At 40.3% G+C, this 15,070-nt stretch overlaps 1 protein-coding gene across 1 annotated transcript in view; it reads right to left on the bottom strand.

Moving 5' to 3' along the window:
• Positions 1-15,070, bottom strand: part of SLC9A9 (solute carrier family 9 member A9) — a 340,359-nt gene that overhangs the window by 87,250 nt on the left and 238,039 nt on the right. Inside the window, exon 13 of the mRNA XM_030575042.1 lies at positions 828-876. Within this exon, the coding sequence (XP_030430902.1) occupies positions 828-876 (49 nt within the window). The remainder of the gene's footprint in view (positions 1-827; positions 877-15,070) is intronic.

Here is a 15,070-nt window from a genome sequence, read left to right as displayed (position 1 = left end):
CCAGCAGGGAATCTGACTGGGGTTAGGACATCACATAGTGCTGTATTTTAAACATTTTCAGACATAGACACTGAAAAAGGCAGGGACAATGGGTGACAGATAAGCACATTCAGTTTCTCAAATAGCCTCCTTGGTCCCTAGTGGCCTATAGCTTTTTTAACCTGAATGTATGTTAATATATGGAGATATACCTATATCATAGAACTGGGGGACCCTGAAAGGTCATCGAGTTCAGCCCCCTGCCTTCACTAGCAGGACCAAGTACTGATTTTGCCCCAGGTCCCTAGGTGACCCCCTCAAGGTTTGAACTCACAACCCTGGGTTTAGCAGGCCAATGCTCAAACCACTGATGGACTAATGTACGTTGTCAGCAACCTGACCTACCCTGATGCTCAGAGTCGAGAATTTAAATCATGCATAGTTCCTTTGTTTAATCCAGGGAACTGAGCATTGTTCTGAAATCTTTTGTTTTCATAAATACAGTTGATAGCTAATCCAAGATTCAGATTTTAGCAGCAATTCCACTACTGTTTTACTAATATTTCATCATGTCAATATTTATTTGTAATGCAGTCCTCAAAACCCAGTATTAGATAGAGTTATTCTGGTGCCCCGGTGAAACTGAAAAATGTACAGTATGTACCTGTCCTCTGAATAAACAGTTACAAAATATGTGAAGCTCCTACTATTTTGTACTTGCATATTCTGCATTTATAGCAGAGATAATCCTGCTCTAAAGATTTTCAGTTACTACACTGAGAAACATGAACTAAACATGACTAAACATTATGCTAGTCAATACAGATATATCAATAGCTGTAACTTGCCTGGCTTGCAGTTTCTGCTTTCACATCTTCATCTGGATCTATGCCAACTCTATTAAAGAAAACAAGACACATGGTGAATGACTCAATGCAGATTAGATGGTCACATGTGTAGAACTGTTTCTTTGTATCACATCACTCAGTCTCAAGTAGGTAGGAAATGTGCAGAAGTGGCAGAACATTATAAGATCTCTTCCCAAATCAAAGGAGTCCACAATAAGTTTGCAGGAAATATGAAATGCTTTATACCTGGTGCTCATAATACCTGGGCTGAGATCCTCACCCTCACTCCAACCCTTGTATGCCAGCTAAAAGGGTCAGAGTGTCAGAAAGGAGCCCTAAAAAAAACCACCACCACACATCTGGGCAAGGAGGATTCCCCTGGTGCAGGAATTGCAGAAAACAGCTGCATGGCTGCCCTCTGAGGACCCCCCTTGCATTGGAGTCATGCTGGGGGCAGGAGAATTGTGTTGAGGAGGAGGCTGCAGTACACAGTTCTCTAGATATTCCAGGCAGTACGCAGCCCATAGACATTCCTGGGAGGCTAATATAACTTAAACAGGCCTCCAGGGGCCTCTCCAGCCCATGGACCAGCTCAGTGTGGTGGAAGGTTCAACGTGGCTTAAATCTGCCTTAGTCCCCTCTTCCTTTGGGCTGTGAGTTTTGTGCTGTGGCTCTGAGAGACTCAGCACAGAATCTCAGCGTTGGCAAAACTAAGATATGCCACTGGTCTTTAGTTGCCTTTTTGCTTCAACAATTCTTTCTCGACAGCCTCTCCAGTTCCACACATAGGTATCTATAACATTGTGATGCAAGCTGACGCTATTATTTTTCTTTGCATTACAATAGATAAGGCCAAAATAACAGACCAGGAAGATGGTTTTAGCAGCAGCCTTTTGAAAGGACTTGAATGGGATCAGTTGGGTAGCTGGGAGGCAAGACTGAGGGAAGGAGGTTTCCATAGAGGAGGTGGAAGATGTGAAGGCCTGGGTCGGAGTTCTTGTTGTGTGGTGAGAAAGAAAGGTCTGGATATTAAAGATGATATGTAGAAGAAGTGACAAGATTAGGGTTTGGCCTTGATGGACAGAGCTAAAGAGAGGGGTGACTCAAAGACGATACTCAGGTCCATAATCTGATTAACAGGGAGGATTGGGGTGGTCATAGAAGAAAGGTAGAGCAGTAAGAGAAGACTAATGCAGACAGACAGTCTCCTCACTGAAATCTAATGTCCAAAGAGAGGGTGACCAGCTGTCTCAGAAAGCTGACAAGCTGCCCATGTAGGCGTTAGATCCACTGCGCTAATGCAGAATCTACTGATGCAGAGAAAATTTATTCTTTCACCAGATGTTCATGTAAGGCTGCTTTATCATGTGCTTAACAGTTTTCCTCCATGTGTAAGCTTTTTTCTGTCTGTTATAACATATCACAAATGCATTTTTAAAATCCTATTTAATTTTAGCAATTACTTGCTTCATTGGTCTTTACTGTAAATGCTATGCAGACATTCTAACACATCCTGAGACAATGACAGGAACTAGAAGCAAAGTGGATACTTTTAATGTAAATCTTGAATGGAAAACAGAAGCAGCAGTTTGTTTCTATCTCAACTCCCTAGTTTAAAAAAAATTGGAGTCCTCCATAAATAAATATTTCCATCTTTGGATTAAGAAAAATGATCCTGATGCTGACTGAAGAAGGAGATTAAAAGAATGAATAGATGTTTATTTCTCACTGTACTTTTTCCTAGTGACTCAAAGGACAAAAACTGCAGAAGGTACTAACCTATTGATTATTTTGGAGTAAATCAAGTTGTTAGATCTTTTCATTTAATTAAAAATATGAACAGTTATGTCTGCAAAAGTTTAACTCTCAGCCTGCCATTAGACTTATTGTAGTAGTGCCCAGAGGCCCAAAAACATTAGGCACCCTTTTTGTTAAATAAACATAATAAAAATGTCCCTGCCCTGCTTCCATCGAAAAAGAAGGGAACAAAAGCACCAAATGCTGACGTGAATCACCCAAGGTCACATGGCAAGAGCAAGAACAAGTCTTCTAACTCCTAGTCTGGTGTCCTAGCTTCTTGGCCATCTGCCTCCCATAACATGCATTCTACCTGCCATCATGGGGAAGCACTGGCAATACAATAGTTAAGTGTCTTTACAGTTCTGGTTATGATGGAAGCAAAGTCTATTTATGCATGATAGGTGCAGTTCAAGAGACTGTAACACAAACTTCTCTGCACTCTCTTCTCCTTGATGAGCTTGACCTGACCTCAAAGAATCAGTTTCCTGGGACAGAAGTAATTTAGACTTCGTGCAGTTCTGAACTTACTGGAGCTGAGGAAAATGCCAGTTGTGACTGATTATGTGTGGTGGAGTTGTGATGTGTTTATTGGAATGAGCTAAGACAAGGGAAAACATTTCACATAGGCCCAGAAGAACTGTAATACCAAATGTGAAAAAGCTGGGAAATGTAGCCAGTAGGAACCAGAGTTCATGACTGCAATATCATTTCAATAACAGTGATATAATCTGCCTAATCGGGGACAACAGGAGTCTACAGGCATAGAAAATCTTAGGGAGCTTTCCAGATTTTCCTGAATTTTGCAGCATTTAAGCTCCCCTGTACATATAATTTCCTATCCTTGTAGTTATGAAGGTAGCCAGCACTATTGCCTTGTTTATTCTGTAGACAATAGATGTTACAATATGGCACAAAGGCATCCGTATTATTCTTTATTGGATTATTACTTTCAAAGCCTGAAAAATCACCTCCTCCACAAAACCCACAATAAGCAAATCAAATGTATTCACTGTCTTGAATCTTCATCTTCCTTTGATTTTGTACATACCACCACAATGTGTACTTTCCAGTGTGAATAGCCATGCAATCACATTGCTGTGATCCACATCCTTCCTTGCTCAATTTTTCACTCATTGACTGATGTCAGACATGTAAGGCCTAATTTTTCCACCCCTACTCTCACTGAGTAGTATTTTACTATGTGAGTAATCCCACTGAAATTGTTGGGGACTACATGTGTAGTAAGGTATTGCTCATTGTGAGTAGGGATGGCAGAATCTGGTGCATTGATTGGAAGCCCTTCAGGGCATGAGCTGCATCTTCCTTACTGTTCTATGAAGCATCGAGTACAACTTTGGACACTACAATCAAACCACCACCAACACACCCTGATTTTTTCATAACTTGAATGTTAATATTTTTATGAAGCATATCCTAAAGAGAACCACTCAGCTCAGTGGGAGAGTCTGGCCACACCACACTTTTAAAAATGAGGCCACTTATTTAGGTGTCCAAATATAGACTTACGAGTCTAATTTTAGGCTGTTACTGAAAATATTGGGCTATATAATTAAGTCTGATGTATTCGAGAGCCACTGGAGTGCAATCTTAAACTGCAAGAATACAAAGCATCACAAATGATGTGACATGGTCAAAAAGAATGAAGTTAAGCATGCTTGCACAATTTAAGTTCATACCAGATCTCCTGCAGATGCTTGTACCTTGCCATTCTATTGCCAGTAAAATCTGCAATCTTAGAATAACTCTTCAGTCTTCTAGCTGGGTTGTATGCTAGCTAATTACGAAAGAAGGGGCCTGATTCTACTTTTACCTGTAGAGTGTTGAGATTTCACAACTAACAGTAGGGCTGAAAGCAAAGACTTCTAATTATGGTAGGTGAACAAATGCAGAGTGACTCCTAGATTGCCTTAACCATCTGGTAACTTACCATATACATTTCTACAGTAAGGCTGATAAAGTGAGGATAGAAATGTACAGTCAGTCTTTGTACTGAGGAGGGGAAAGCTCTGGTATAATCCCTTCAACTTTGAAACCTGATGAACCCAAAGATCTCCACAAACAACCTCTTGTTGATACCAATCTAATCCCCTGCCACCCCCCTTTAAGATTCTTCAGTTTCCCACTTTCTGCCAGAAAGTATTATAAAACACAGGCAGGTAAAGAGAAATAAAACCCATTTTCCAGCCTTAACATCTTAATTCTTTTCTATTGTATTCTCCTTCCATCCCAGTCCCCACATTCTTTTCTTCCTTACTGTCTATTTTGTTTTTTCTTATTATTTCCCTCCTCTCTTCCTCTGTTGTTCCACTTTTTTCTTCTTCCTACCTGCCTGAACTACTCCACTCTGGTTGTTCCCTATTCTCGGGTCCCTCTCTCGTATTTCTCTTCTCTTCCCTGGTTTCACAATTTCTTTTCCCTCACACGGTGTGCAAAAGAGTAGCTGAGTTTTCTGCTGAGGCCCTCATGTGCACTCACTTCAGTGCTTTTTGCACTCATGTAATTTAAATCTCCCCTTCTCGTTATGGTAACCATCTCTCTCCCTGCTTTTAGGCAAAAAATCCATATCTAAATTCTGTATGCTTCCCTTTCCATTGTTTGCAACAAATTGCGTCCGAGACATTACAAGTTTAGAATGACCCCATAACCAGCCCTGTCTAGAAAGGAATGCCGAGAACATGGCCTTTTTCTGTGAAACAAATGAAGCAGTTAACAAGAGGCTCTTTCCCCAATTAAAAACAACAGTACTGTTGTGATCCTCATCATTTGCTCTTTAGAAGACAGGGAAAATGACCAGAGCTTTGGTCTCCGTATGAATCACAATAGCCTTAGATGATGTTCAGTGCTTTTCTTTTTTTAGAGAATGGTAGGAAAATAGGCATTGCATGGAGGAAATAGCATTAAATACTAAGAGAAAAGAATAGATGATTAATACCTATGTAGCCCAGTGAGGTGCTGAGCGCTCTCAACTCAGTGGGAATGGGAGATACCCACAATACACAAAAGAGGATGCCCAAGCATGGAAATGACAAATTCAAATAAGGAACTCAGTGTCAAATATTTGATTGAGGAGTTCTGAAATGCTAAGGAAAATGTAGTTTGATTAATATTATAGTCTTACAATAACAACACTGCAGGGAGTCATGCAAAGTTTATTTTATGTTTTGATGGACTGCAAAGAACATGAATTATTACTTAGTGGATTCCACACTCCTCCCCCACCATATAATTTTAACAGTGAGTAAACTGAGAGCGCTAACACTATGATTAAAGTCAATCATTGGTGCTATGTAAGTTTCCCTACCCAGGATCAAAACATGGTATCTGCCTTCTCCCGTTATGTTGTTAAATCTTTCTGCATTTTGACTGATAATCAAGATTAATTATGTGGAGGTTTTGTGTTATGGGTAAATGGTCACTCGTGAACAGTGAGATTAGACTCATTCTACACTACATTGAAACTCAAGCATTCTGGATGAAAGACTGGTGTATTAGCTTACTGTGCTATCCATCTTCCTTTGCTTAGTAATGCATTTGGTTTATTGTACTTGGTGATTATTTGAGATAGGACCTTTTCATACCTCAGATCAAAATCCCCCCCAAAATCTAGAAGTATTCAAAATCCAAACTCAGAACCAAAATTTGCAAGTGCCTCTATCTTTATAATGGGCTGACCAAAATTCTGGATACCAACGTCATTGAATTTTGGTTATATTCAAAATCTGGATGTAATTTCGTAGTTTCTGTAGCAATTAGGGATCATTGTTACCAGGAAGTATGCACTTCTGCAAAATTACCCCCTTAAAATTAACGATCTTGTTTAAATCCCTTTGTGCCATTAGACATCACTTTTCAGCAGCAATTGTAATGTGTCTGATAGACAAAAGAGGAATTTGTTACTGAATACGAAGCAGTGGTCTGGGAGTGAAAACAGATGGAAAGATACGTTCCAAATTGTCAGGGGAAGGAGAAGTAAGAAATCTGAAGACTGGAAACCAACTGAAATGCTGATTCATAAGATATTGTTTTGGACAATTATAACATAGTTCTACCTGCTTCCCTCACTTCAAATCATTGCAAATCTAAGATACTGTAGATTAACATGTACAGTGGAGCAGTAGGAAACCTTAATCAGTGGAGTGAAGCCTCAAGATCTGCTTTTATATGCTGATTCTCTGATGAAGCTCATAGTATAATGGGCAAAACATCAGGCTTGGGAAGATTTACAAGGGAAACAGTCTCTTAATGTGAGAAACACACTCTTCCCATGAGATATTATCTACATGATTTAAGTATGGATACTGACAATGAGCATACAGCAGATGGCACATGAATTTATGGAGCTGTCAGCTTAGAGACAAAGGCAATTCAAGAGATGTAAAGTTTGCAACATGCAGGAAACAAAGCAACATTTGCAGGATTCAGGCAATGGAAGAGGTTTTGCAGAGGTGGATAAGCCATTTAGAATTCAAGAGGAACAATAGTCTTGGGGCTAAGGCAATAGATTAGGACTCAGGAGATCTGGAGTCAATACTCAGCTCTGCCACAGACTTCTGTATTAACCTGGACACTCTCTCTTTGCCTCATTTTCCTATATGTAAAATGGGGATAATAATACTCCCTTGATTCCACTCCCTGTTTGTCTTGTCTATGTAGATTGTAAACTCATATCGACAAGGAATTGTCTCTTACTATGTGTCTGTACAGCACTAGCACAATTGGGCATAGGTTTTGGCTGGAGCCTCATGGCTACTGTGTGTAAAACAACAATAAGGGCTACTTTCCCCATTGTCAGGGGTTTTAAAGGAAGAACCAACCCTTGAGAGCGCAATAGCCTCAGCCTCTAAATTCTGTCCCAGTGTAACAAAAGCTGTGCATGGACCCCAACCTATATCTGAAAAAGTACATCCTCTGGGAAACTTTTTTTTTTTAAATAAAAGATTCATAACCCAATTTTCAAAGATGGCCATTAAGCAACATTTGCTGTGAATCTTGAATATTTTTGCATGAGTAAATTTGTAGCTCGTGGCTATCCATCACCAACATATTGCAGTCAGTTCAGAATTATTAACTGTAAAGGCTAGAAACATGAACAAAATCCAAAGGAGATTGTTTCACAGTCTCTAATAAATCATTAAAATTGAAATTAAAAAACCTTCAGGATAAATAATGCTCGCTCAGGCCGTTATTCTTGTCCACAATTGGCAGTAACTGTGATCTGTATTCTTAACAAACTGACAGCTAGAGCTTTCCTTCTGTATTGTTAACTCTCCACATCAGTCCACAAGATGGTATCTCAATAATTAATGCCAGTGCTGTGATGTAATCTTTTGATTGACAGAAACCCCATGGAGAATTAAGTTATATATGCAAGTCTTTAATGTTCAACCGAGGTTGATGCTGTAAATAAATGAAAACACCTTGGCTTAAAATGTGAAATAAATAGGGAAGGTTGAGTGTTAAACCAGGGAAAACCACTGCTCTTTGTCTCACAGAACTAAGAGCAAATAAGCTGAATTTCTTGCTGAGAAGGATGAAAGTAAATCACCAGCAAACGATGCTTCCTAAATGGTTATTACAGTTGTTTTCCATGTGGATCATATATTCTCTTTCTCTCTCTCTCACACACAAATACATTTAAAATTCAAAGTCTGATTTAAACCTAGAGAAGCCTGGCAATAGAGAGTTAAGGCTAAAAAGTTATACTTCTCAATCTCTCATTTTTGGACTTTTATTTCAGAAAGCTCTAAAGGATAAAGGAAGGATAATTTGGTTGGGAATGGAGAGTTGGCTGGTCACAGGGTGCTGGCTCTTTATTTCCAGATGCTAACTTGCATTAAAATACAGCTAAATATATATATTAAATGCTTTCCTAATATTACTCTCCAAGTAAGTAATTGGTGTAGTTGCCACAAAGATGTCATGCGATATGAATGGGAGGGAAGGTGGGTCATGCAGTTGCAAATGCAATGGGAAGTGCTTCAAAGGACACTCCCACAAGATATGGTCCACATCACGAAAAAAGCTTGAGAAGAGACCAGGTCTATACAAATAGTGCTACAGCGGCACAGCTGTATTGGTAAAGCTGCCGTGTGCAGCATGTGTGTTGAAGATGCTTTATGCTAATGGGAAAGAGCTCTCCTGTTAGCATAAAACCACCTTCATGAGCGGCATAAGCTATGTCTGTGGGAGAAGCTCTCCACACCAACATAGTGCTGTGCATACGAATGCTTATGTTGGTGTAACTTATGCATTCAGGGAGGGGGGAATATTCACACCCAAGTGAAATAAGTTTTGCTAACATAGGCTGTAGTGTAGACAGAACCTAAGTAAATAATAGGGCTAGAGTTACAAAGGGACATCAGTGCCTAACTGCCTTGTTAGGCGCCTAACACCAGCATTCCCAAAGAACACTGTTGAGCTGCTGTCTAGCCCTGAGTGTCTACGTGCCTCCCCAGCGGGAATGTGCAAAACCATCTGAGTGCTGCCAGAGCTAATGAACTGCTTGGAGCCTTGGCTCACATCTATGCCATGGCAGGATTCTCAGTGTGTGTCTACATGTACTGCTGGGGTAGTATGTCAAAGCACACTGCCGAACTATTAGTGCACGTAGCATTATCCACACAGGATGTTACTGTGGGGCAAGCTCGTGTGCTGTAGATTCACATCCTCCCTTGTCTCACAGTAATGTTGTTGTAGACAAACCCTCAGACAGGTGCTTCCCTGAGCATCTCATCTGCATGGCCTGATCCAGTAGGCACTCTCAGAGCATGCCTAACCCCTACAAAAGATAGCCAAAGGCGAGCAGGTTGGAACTTTTTAGGGTAAGCTGGCTATGTGGGTGTGTCACCAGAATACTCAATATCTTGGTGATTAGGACACTGACCAGGGATGTTGGGGATCAGGGTTCAAGGCCCAGCCCCAAATCAGGCAGAGTAGGGATTTGAAAATAGGTATCCTTCAGCCATTGGGTTAATGGCTATAGTGGATGGGGTTGCTCGCTCACTCACTTGTGCTCTTTCTCTCGCTCTGTTTTTTTGCTAGAAAGAGCTGACCTGGCTAAGATCCCAGGAGAGGGTTCATGGCTGAGAATTCTCAACTAAGATAGGTGTCTTCCTCTGGCCTGTCAGTCACATGCCTAAAGGTCCATATCAATGGAAGTTAAGTGACTAGGTATCTCTGTGAATCAGGGCCCAGAGCCCTGCCTCTTTCTCCTGCCTTTCACTCCTGGTTAGCTCAGGTGACTACCTGCTCAGCTCAGTGGCTTCTGAGTGCCTAACAATCTCCTTACAATGTATGAGGAGCCTAGGCACCCAGCCTGAGGCTGTGAATTCCACTGGGCAGCAGGGTGCCTAGATGTTGAGCCACTGAGCATTGCAATGCCCATGTCCCTTTTGTGCAGTTAGCCTTTAGAGCCTAGTTCCCTGTTATCCTGCACCGGTGTAGTCACTGATGCCTGTGCAAAGAGGGTATAGAATGTTAACATATTAGCAAGGTAGTGTTCTACCTTCACTTTGCATTGGTGTGAATGACAACACAAGGTGCATTGCAATGGTGAATTGGGCCTTTACAAATAAATATAAATTTCTTGCACCTGATTCACCGCTGTGGTACATTTACCTTTATGTAGCATCACTGAAAACAGTGAATATACACTGGTGTCACACTGGAGTAACACAGTGGGAAATCAAACATGTAGCTTAAAAATATGCAAAGGAAACTAAAGCTATATAAAACTAACTAAAACAATATAGCTGTGTAATAATTATGCCCATTGCACTTTCTGAAATAATCATTTAAACCACTGGAAGTGCAGGTGAATAATATAACATTGCCACATTGGAATGAAATGAATATGAAATTGACAGAATATGAAATAATGAGAGTTCAGGTCATATGCAGTGACAAAGAAGCAACTAAGGTTTGTCCGCCTACACATTTGCTGAAAGATCATTTTAATTTTGGGATAAGTGAGTGGCAGATGTTGCTTGTTACATTGTTCATTATTTTGCAACTGACAGGCTGCTTGGTACATGATAGATGTTCACTCTAGGCTACTCTAGCTGGCATAGAAAGCGCAAGTTATATATTTGGCCCCCATAGACACAGTAATTGCCTCAGGGGTGAGACTGGAAAACAAGTAAGTGACGGTTCTCTCCCAAGATCCACTCACTCATGCTACCATAATGATCTACCAGTTAGAGCTGACTGTGCAGATCTACATAATTGGTGACATTTAGTTTTGTGCTGAGGGACATCACAAGGCCTGTACAGAACTTAAGTCAGACTGAAGACCCCAAAATAATGCTGCATAGGCCCTCTTTTGATTCCTACATACTAGTAGATTTCACCCAACTTGCTTGTCCTTCAACTTTCTTGCATACTTTAATCAGCAGTGAAATAATTAACAGTGTTTAGCAAGATCTGTACATTCCATAGTTAATATCTTTTGAAATTACTGCGGGCAGTTCATAGCTCTCTCAGAGCTATTATTTCAGGCTGTCTACATACTCAGGCATTGGTTTATATCTGAAAATTTTGAAGCTTAGTTTTGCAACCATTCAGGTCAGAGATTTTATTTTTTGTTCATAGGAAAGGTTAGGTTCTGGAGCCCATAGTGAAAGAACCAGGAGCCAAACTGTTTCCTGCTGTCTCTGCTCCTGCGCACTCATAGGGCAAATTTGATCCCTATTCCCCTTCAAAACACTTTTTCCTGGATTGGAAGTAGCAGTCACCACATGAGGTGCCATCTCCTGAGAATACAGATGGGGGAATTGGATAGTTAGTGAGGCCCAAAAAACCCTTGAAGGAAATGTATGTGTTTGGGTGAGAGAGTTGAAAGAGGTAATTCGTCTGGAAGACTTCAGTGGAAGGAGATGCCAAATAAATGTGGTCCCAGTTTACAAAGGGTTAGCAAACTTGGGGTGCATTGTTCAAATCTGGGGAGTTTCATCTGCTTTTCATTACCAGTCTTTTGCATGGTACTAGTAAAGAGATCAGCTACAGCCTGGCAAACACAGCCAAAATAGAATGTGCCTGCTTCTATATGTATTTAACAATCATTCTATGATCCCACATTCCTAAACTTAGTCCATTAACAAGTACAGGTGCATATTTATAGTCTCCAGTCTACTGGCCATATATTTGCTCTTATTCCCTGAAGGTGAAACCTCTGGGACTGAGACACCAGAATAGCAGCAAATTGTTTTGGACACTGTGACTCCATTCCCAGAAGTGTCTTCTACACACTTCACTGAATGACCAGAAACTGGCAGATGACAACCCAAGTGACAGCTGAACTTTAAGCCATCTTTATGGTCACCCTCCCCTTCTTAGGCTGGCCAAGTGTGGGGTGAGTCCCTGCATAAAGTAGAGGGAATGGCATAGGAGACACTGTGGTTACTGTACCATCTGGGGATACCTCCATGGCAGGGACTCAGATTCACTGATTTTCCAGTGTTATGCTAAGATGGAACCTAGAATTTGGCCCCCCATGTCCACTGACCTGTCTGCAAGCTGCAAATATCCGTAGAACTGAATCTGTACTATGCTAAACCACATCAGCTCATCTCTAAGTCAGTTTAAGTCTTAAGTCCTAGATTTCTCAAGGACTGAAACATATGTATTTTTAGATATTGGAAGGATGACCTTGTTTCCTAATGATTAACTGGTAAATTTAACCTTCCTACATAGGAATTCTTCTGCTTCTGTGTTTTTGTTTGAGTTGTCTGCTAATGTCAATCTAGGTTTTAAAGGACAGAGTCAGGATTGTTAGATCTAAAACTTTACTCACCTAGAGAGCTGTTCCAATTAGTATTTATAACCTTAAGAATTTGCACAATGGGTCTGCATACTTACATCCATTTAAGTCAAGTGTAACTCCACTGAAGTCAGCAGGCACGAGATCAGAATGAGGCTCAAGTTTATTTTTCACCTAATGCTGTTGCAGCCTCCAAGTCATTTTAAAAGTCCCAAGTTAAAGGGCATTATAGACTAACCAGAAGAGTACCCGAATCACAGATTTTGGAGTTGGATGTCTAATTGCCCCCTCCCAAAATCTGGGGATGTTTGGATAGGGAGTTTGCTTTGATTCATTTTAGGCATAGAGCCCAGCAAGGAATTCTGATCCAGGTTTGGATTCAAAGCCCAACTCTCATTTCTGGTGTCTTAAAAATGATTCAACTGGAAATGTGGCAGCTTTTAACTACCTGATGAACATGGCTCCTTATGGCACCAATAAAGCCCTCACCTGTGGAGTCCCACAGGAATCCATCTTTCTCCCAGCTCTATTCAACATCTACTCTAGGGGGCCTAGGAGCCCCTGATGGCAACTGCCTACTCTTGCAAGATTCTTTCTGCTACCCTGTGTTTTTTCTGCACATATTTCACCTATTTGTTTAGCTTTCTTCACAGTCACATGCTCCATTTCTCTCTAAGGCCTTTATTTGAATTTCAGTTTGCAATACTGCTTTTTATTTTACTTGCTATTTACTTATTTCTTTTTTATAGATGCACTTTCTGGAATAACAGCTATTCACATACCTGCTTTATTGGTGCAAATATAAATAGATAAATTAATAATCAAAATAGGCCTTAATAACAGTGTATGCTACCTAGTTCAAATTCTGATTAATGACCTCTTAGGTTTAAATCAGTAATCAATTTCTCTATTGTTTCCACTTTTCTCAGTGTTCTTATCCAGAATTCCCCCACTCTCCCCAAGGAACACAAATATACTCAGACATTTTCATTACTTCTGCAAAACTTATCAGCAAGGAATGGGTTATATATAGAGTGCTTCTGCATCTGCCATTATTAAAAAAAAAAAAAAGCAAAGCAATTTCTGTCCATCTTCCCTTTGAACTCACACTCTATGGATTTCAGAGAGAGTTGGAGTTGCAATCTGAGGGCAAGATCTTCAAAAAACACACAGCATGGGCTTCCATTGTAGCAATGTCATTGACTTCAATGAGAGCAGAATTAGGCCTTTTCAGAATCCTTCCAGCATTCTTGGGATTTGCTTACTGGAGTCATACAGGTTCAGTAGCATCATTTCATTTTCCCTCTCTTACTGTAGTTGGCATCAGTAATCATGAGACACAAGCTGTCTACTATATTCACTGGCACTCAGCATTTCTTCTTCTTGGTGCCATTTGCCATTTTCAGTGAGGAAGAGATGGTTTCCATATAAACTCATTTAATTAACAACAAGAACCATGGGAACAAGGTAAACAATTTACTTCCTGCTATTTTAACCATCTAGCTTAGGTGTGTAACTGTCCCAGGAGCAATTCTTTCAGTTCTTGTTACTGAGTCATAGAAAGTGAGGCAACCGAATAGTGTCTTAACACTGGATGAGATAAATAATGTGGTCATTCCAGTTTGTGGCATTAACATTATTATAGCTCCCCTTCTCAATCACAGATTCTCTATGTATAGCGCTTATTGTTGTGTGTATGTATGGGGGGAAAATTGCAGATACACTGGCTTCTCAAACTACATTTTTTTTTGCCTTAACATAGGTGCATCACTCTGTTCATTGGGTTATGTGGAAAGATCTATTCTTTTTTTTTAAAAACATTTCAAGCTATAACAAAGATTCCTTTAAAAAAAATCCTCATGGCACTTATAGCATAGAATAACACATTTTCAAGGCCCAGTAATGTTAATAGAGTTCCTTTAAAGATAATGATCTTACACTTTGATAGAACCTTTTCTACTAAAGTGCTTTACAACATATCAGAATGGTGTACATTCTAAATATGGAGGGATCAGTTCACTCTCAATTGAAATGCAGCCACCTCTGGGGAGAAGTGTGGCAATTGTTTCACAGGATACAGTTACACAATAGTTAAGAGAAAATGAATAATACTGAAACTAATAATATTCAATATGCAAACTGAAGCTGCAAATGAAATGTAAATAGACAGAATGTACTGAAGCTTGAGTATAATTCAGATACCAGGGGTAACTTTCCACCTCTTAGTAAATTGCCATTTGATCTTTAATTCCTACAGACCTTGGGTTTACGTCTCACCTGAAAGACTGAACCTCTAGCAGCATATTATTCCTTGACATCATGCTGGAGCACTGGTTCATAACTGACTCAGAGGGAGAGTGGCCCCTTACTCAACCACCAATACCACTTCCTGTAATAACTAGAGAATTCATAGGGTATGTCTACACTTCAGTGGAAGCCCAGAGTTAGTGGACTCAAGTCAGCTGACCTGTGTTAGGGAACCATGATCTTGAGCATCAACATTGTATTTTAACCCTTATGTTAAGACTTTTCTGACCAAGCTTGAAACCTAAGGCTCTGGTTTCCACACTGCAGTGCAGAAACCCAAGTCAAAGAAACCTATCCCAGAGTCCCACCTGCCAGTCCTAGGACTGTGGTGCACAGTGTGGAGAAACTGTACTACCTG

Source organism: Gopherus evgoodei, chromosome 9, assembly GCF_007399415.2.
Source record: "Gopherus evgoodei ecotype Sinaloan lineage chromosome 9, rGopEvg1_v1.p, whole genome shotgun sequence".
Lineage (NCBI taxonomy): Eukaryota > Metazoa > Chordata > Testudines > Testudinidae > Gopherus > Gopherus evgoodei.
The sequence above is the reverse complement of the archived record's forward strand: the minus strand, read 5'-3'. Positions and strand labels throughout refer to the sequence as shown.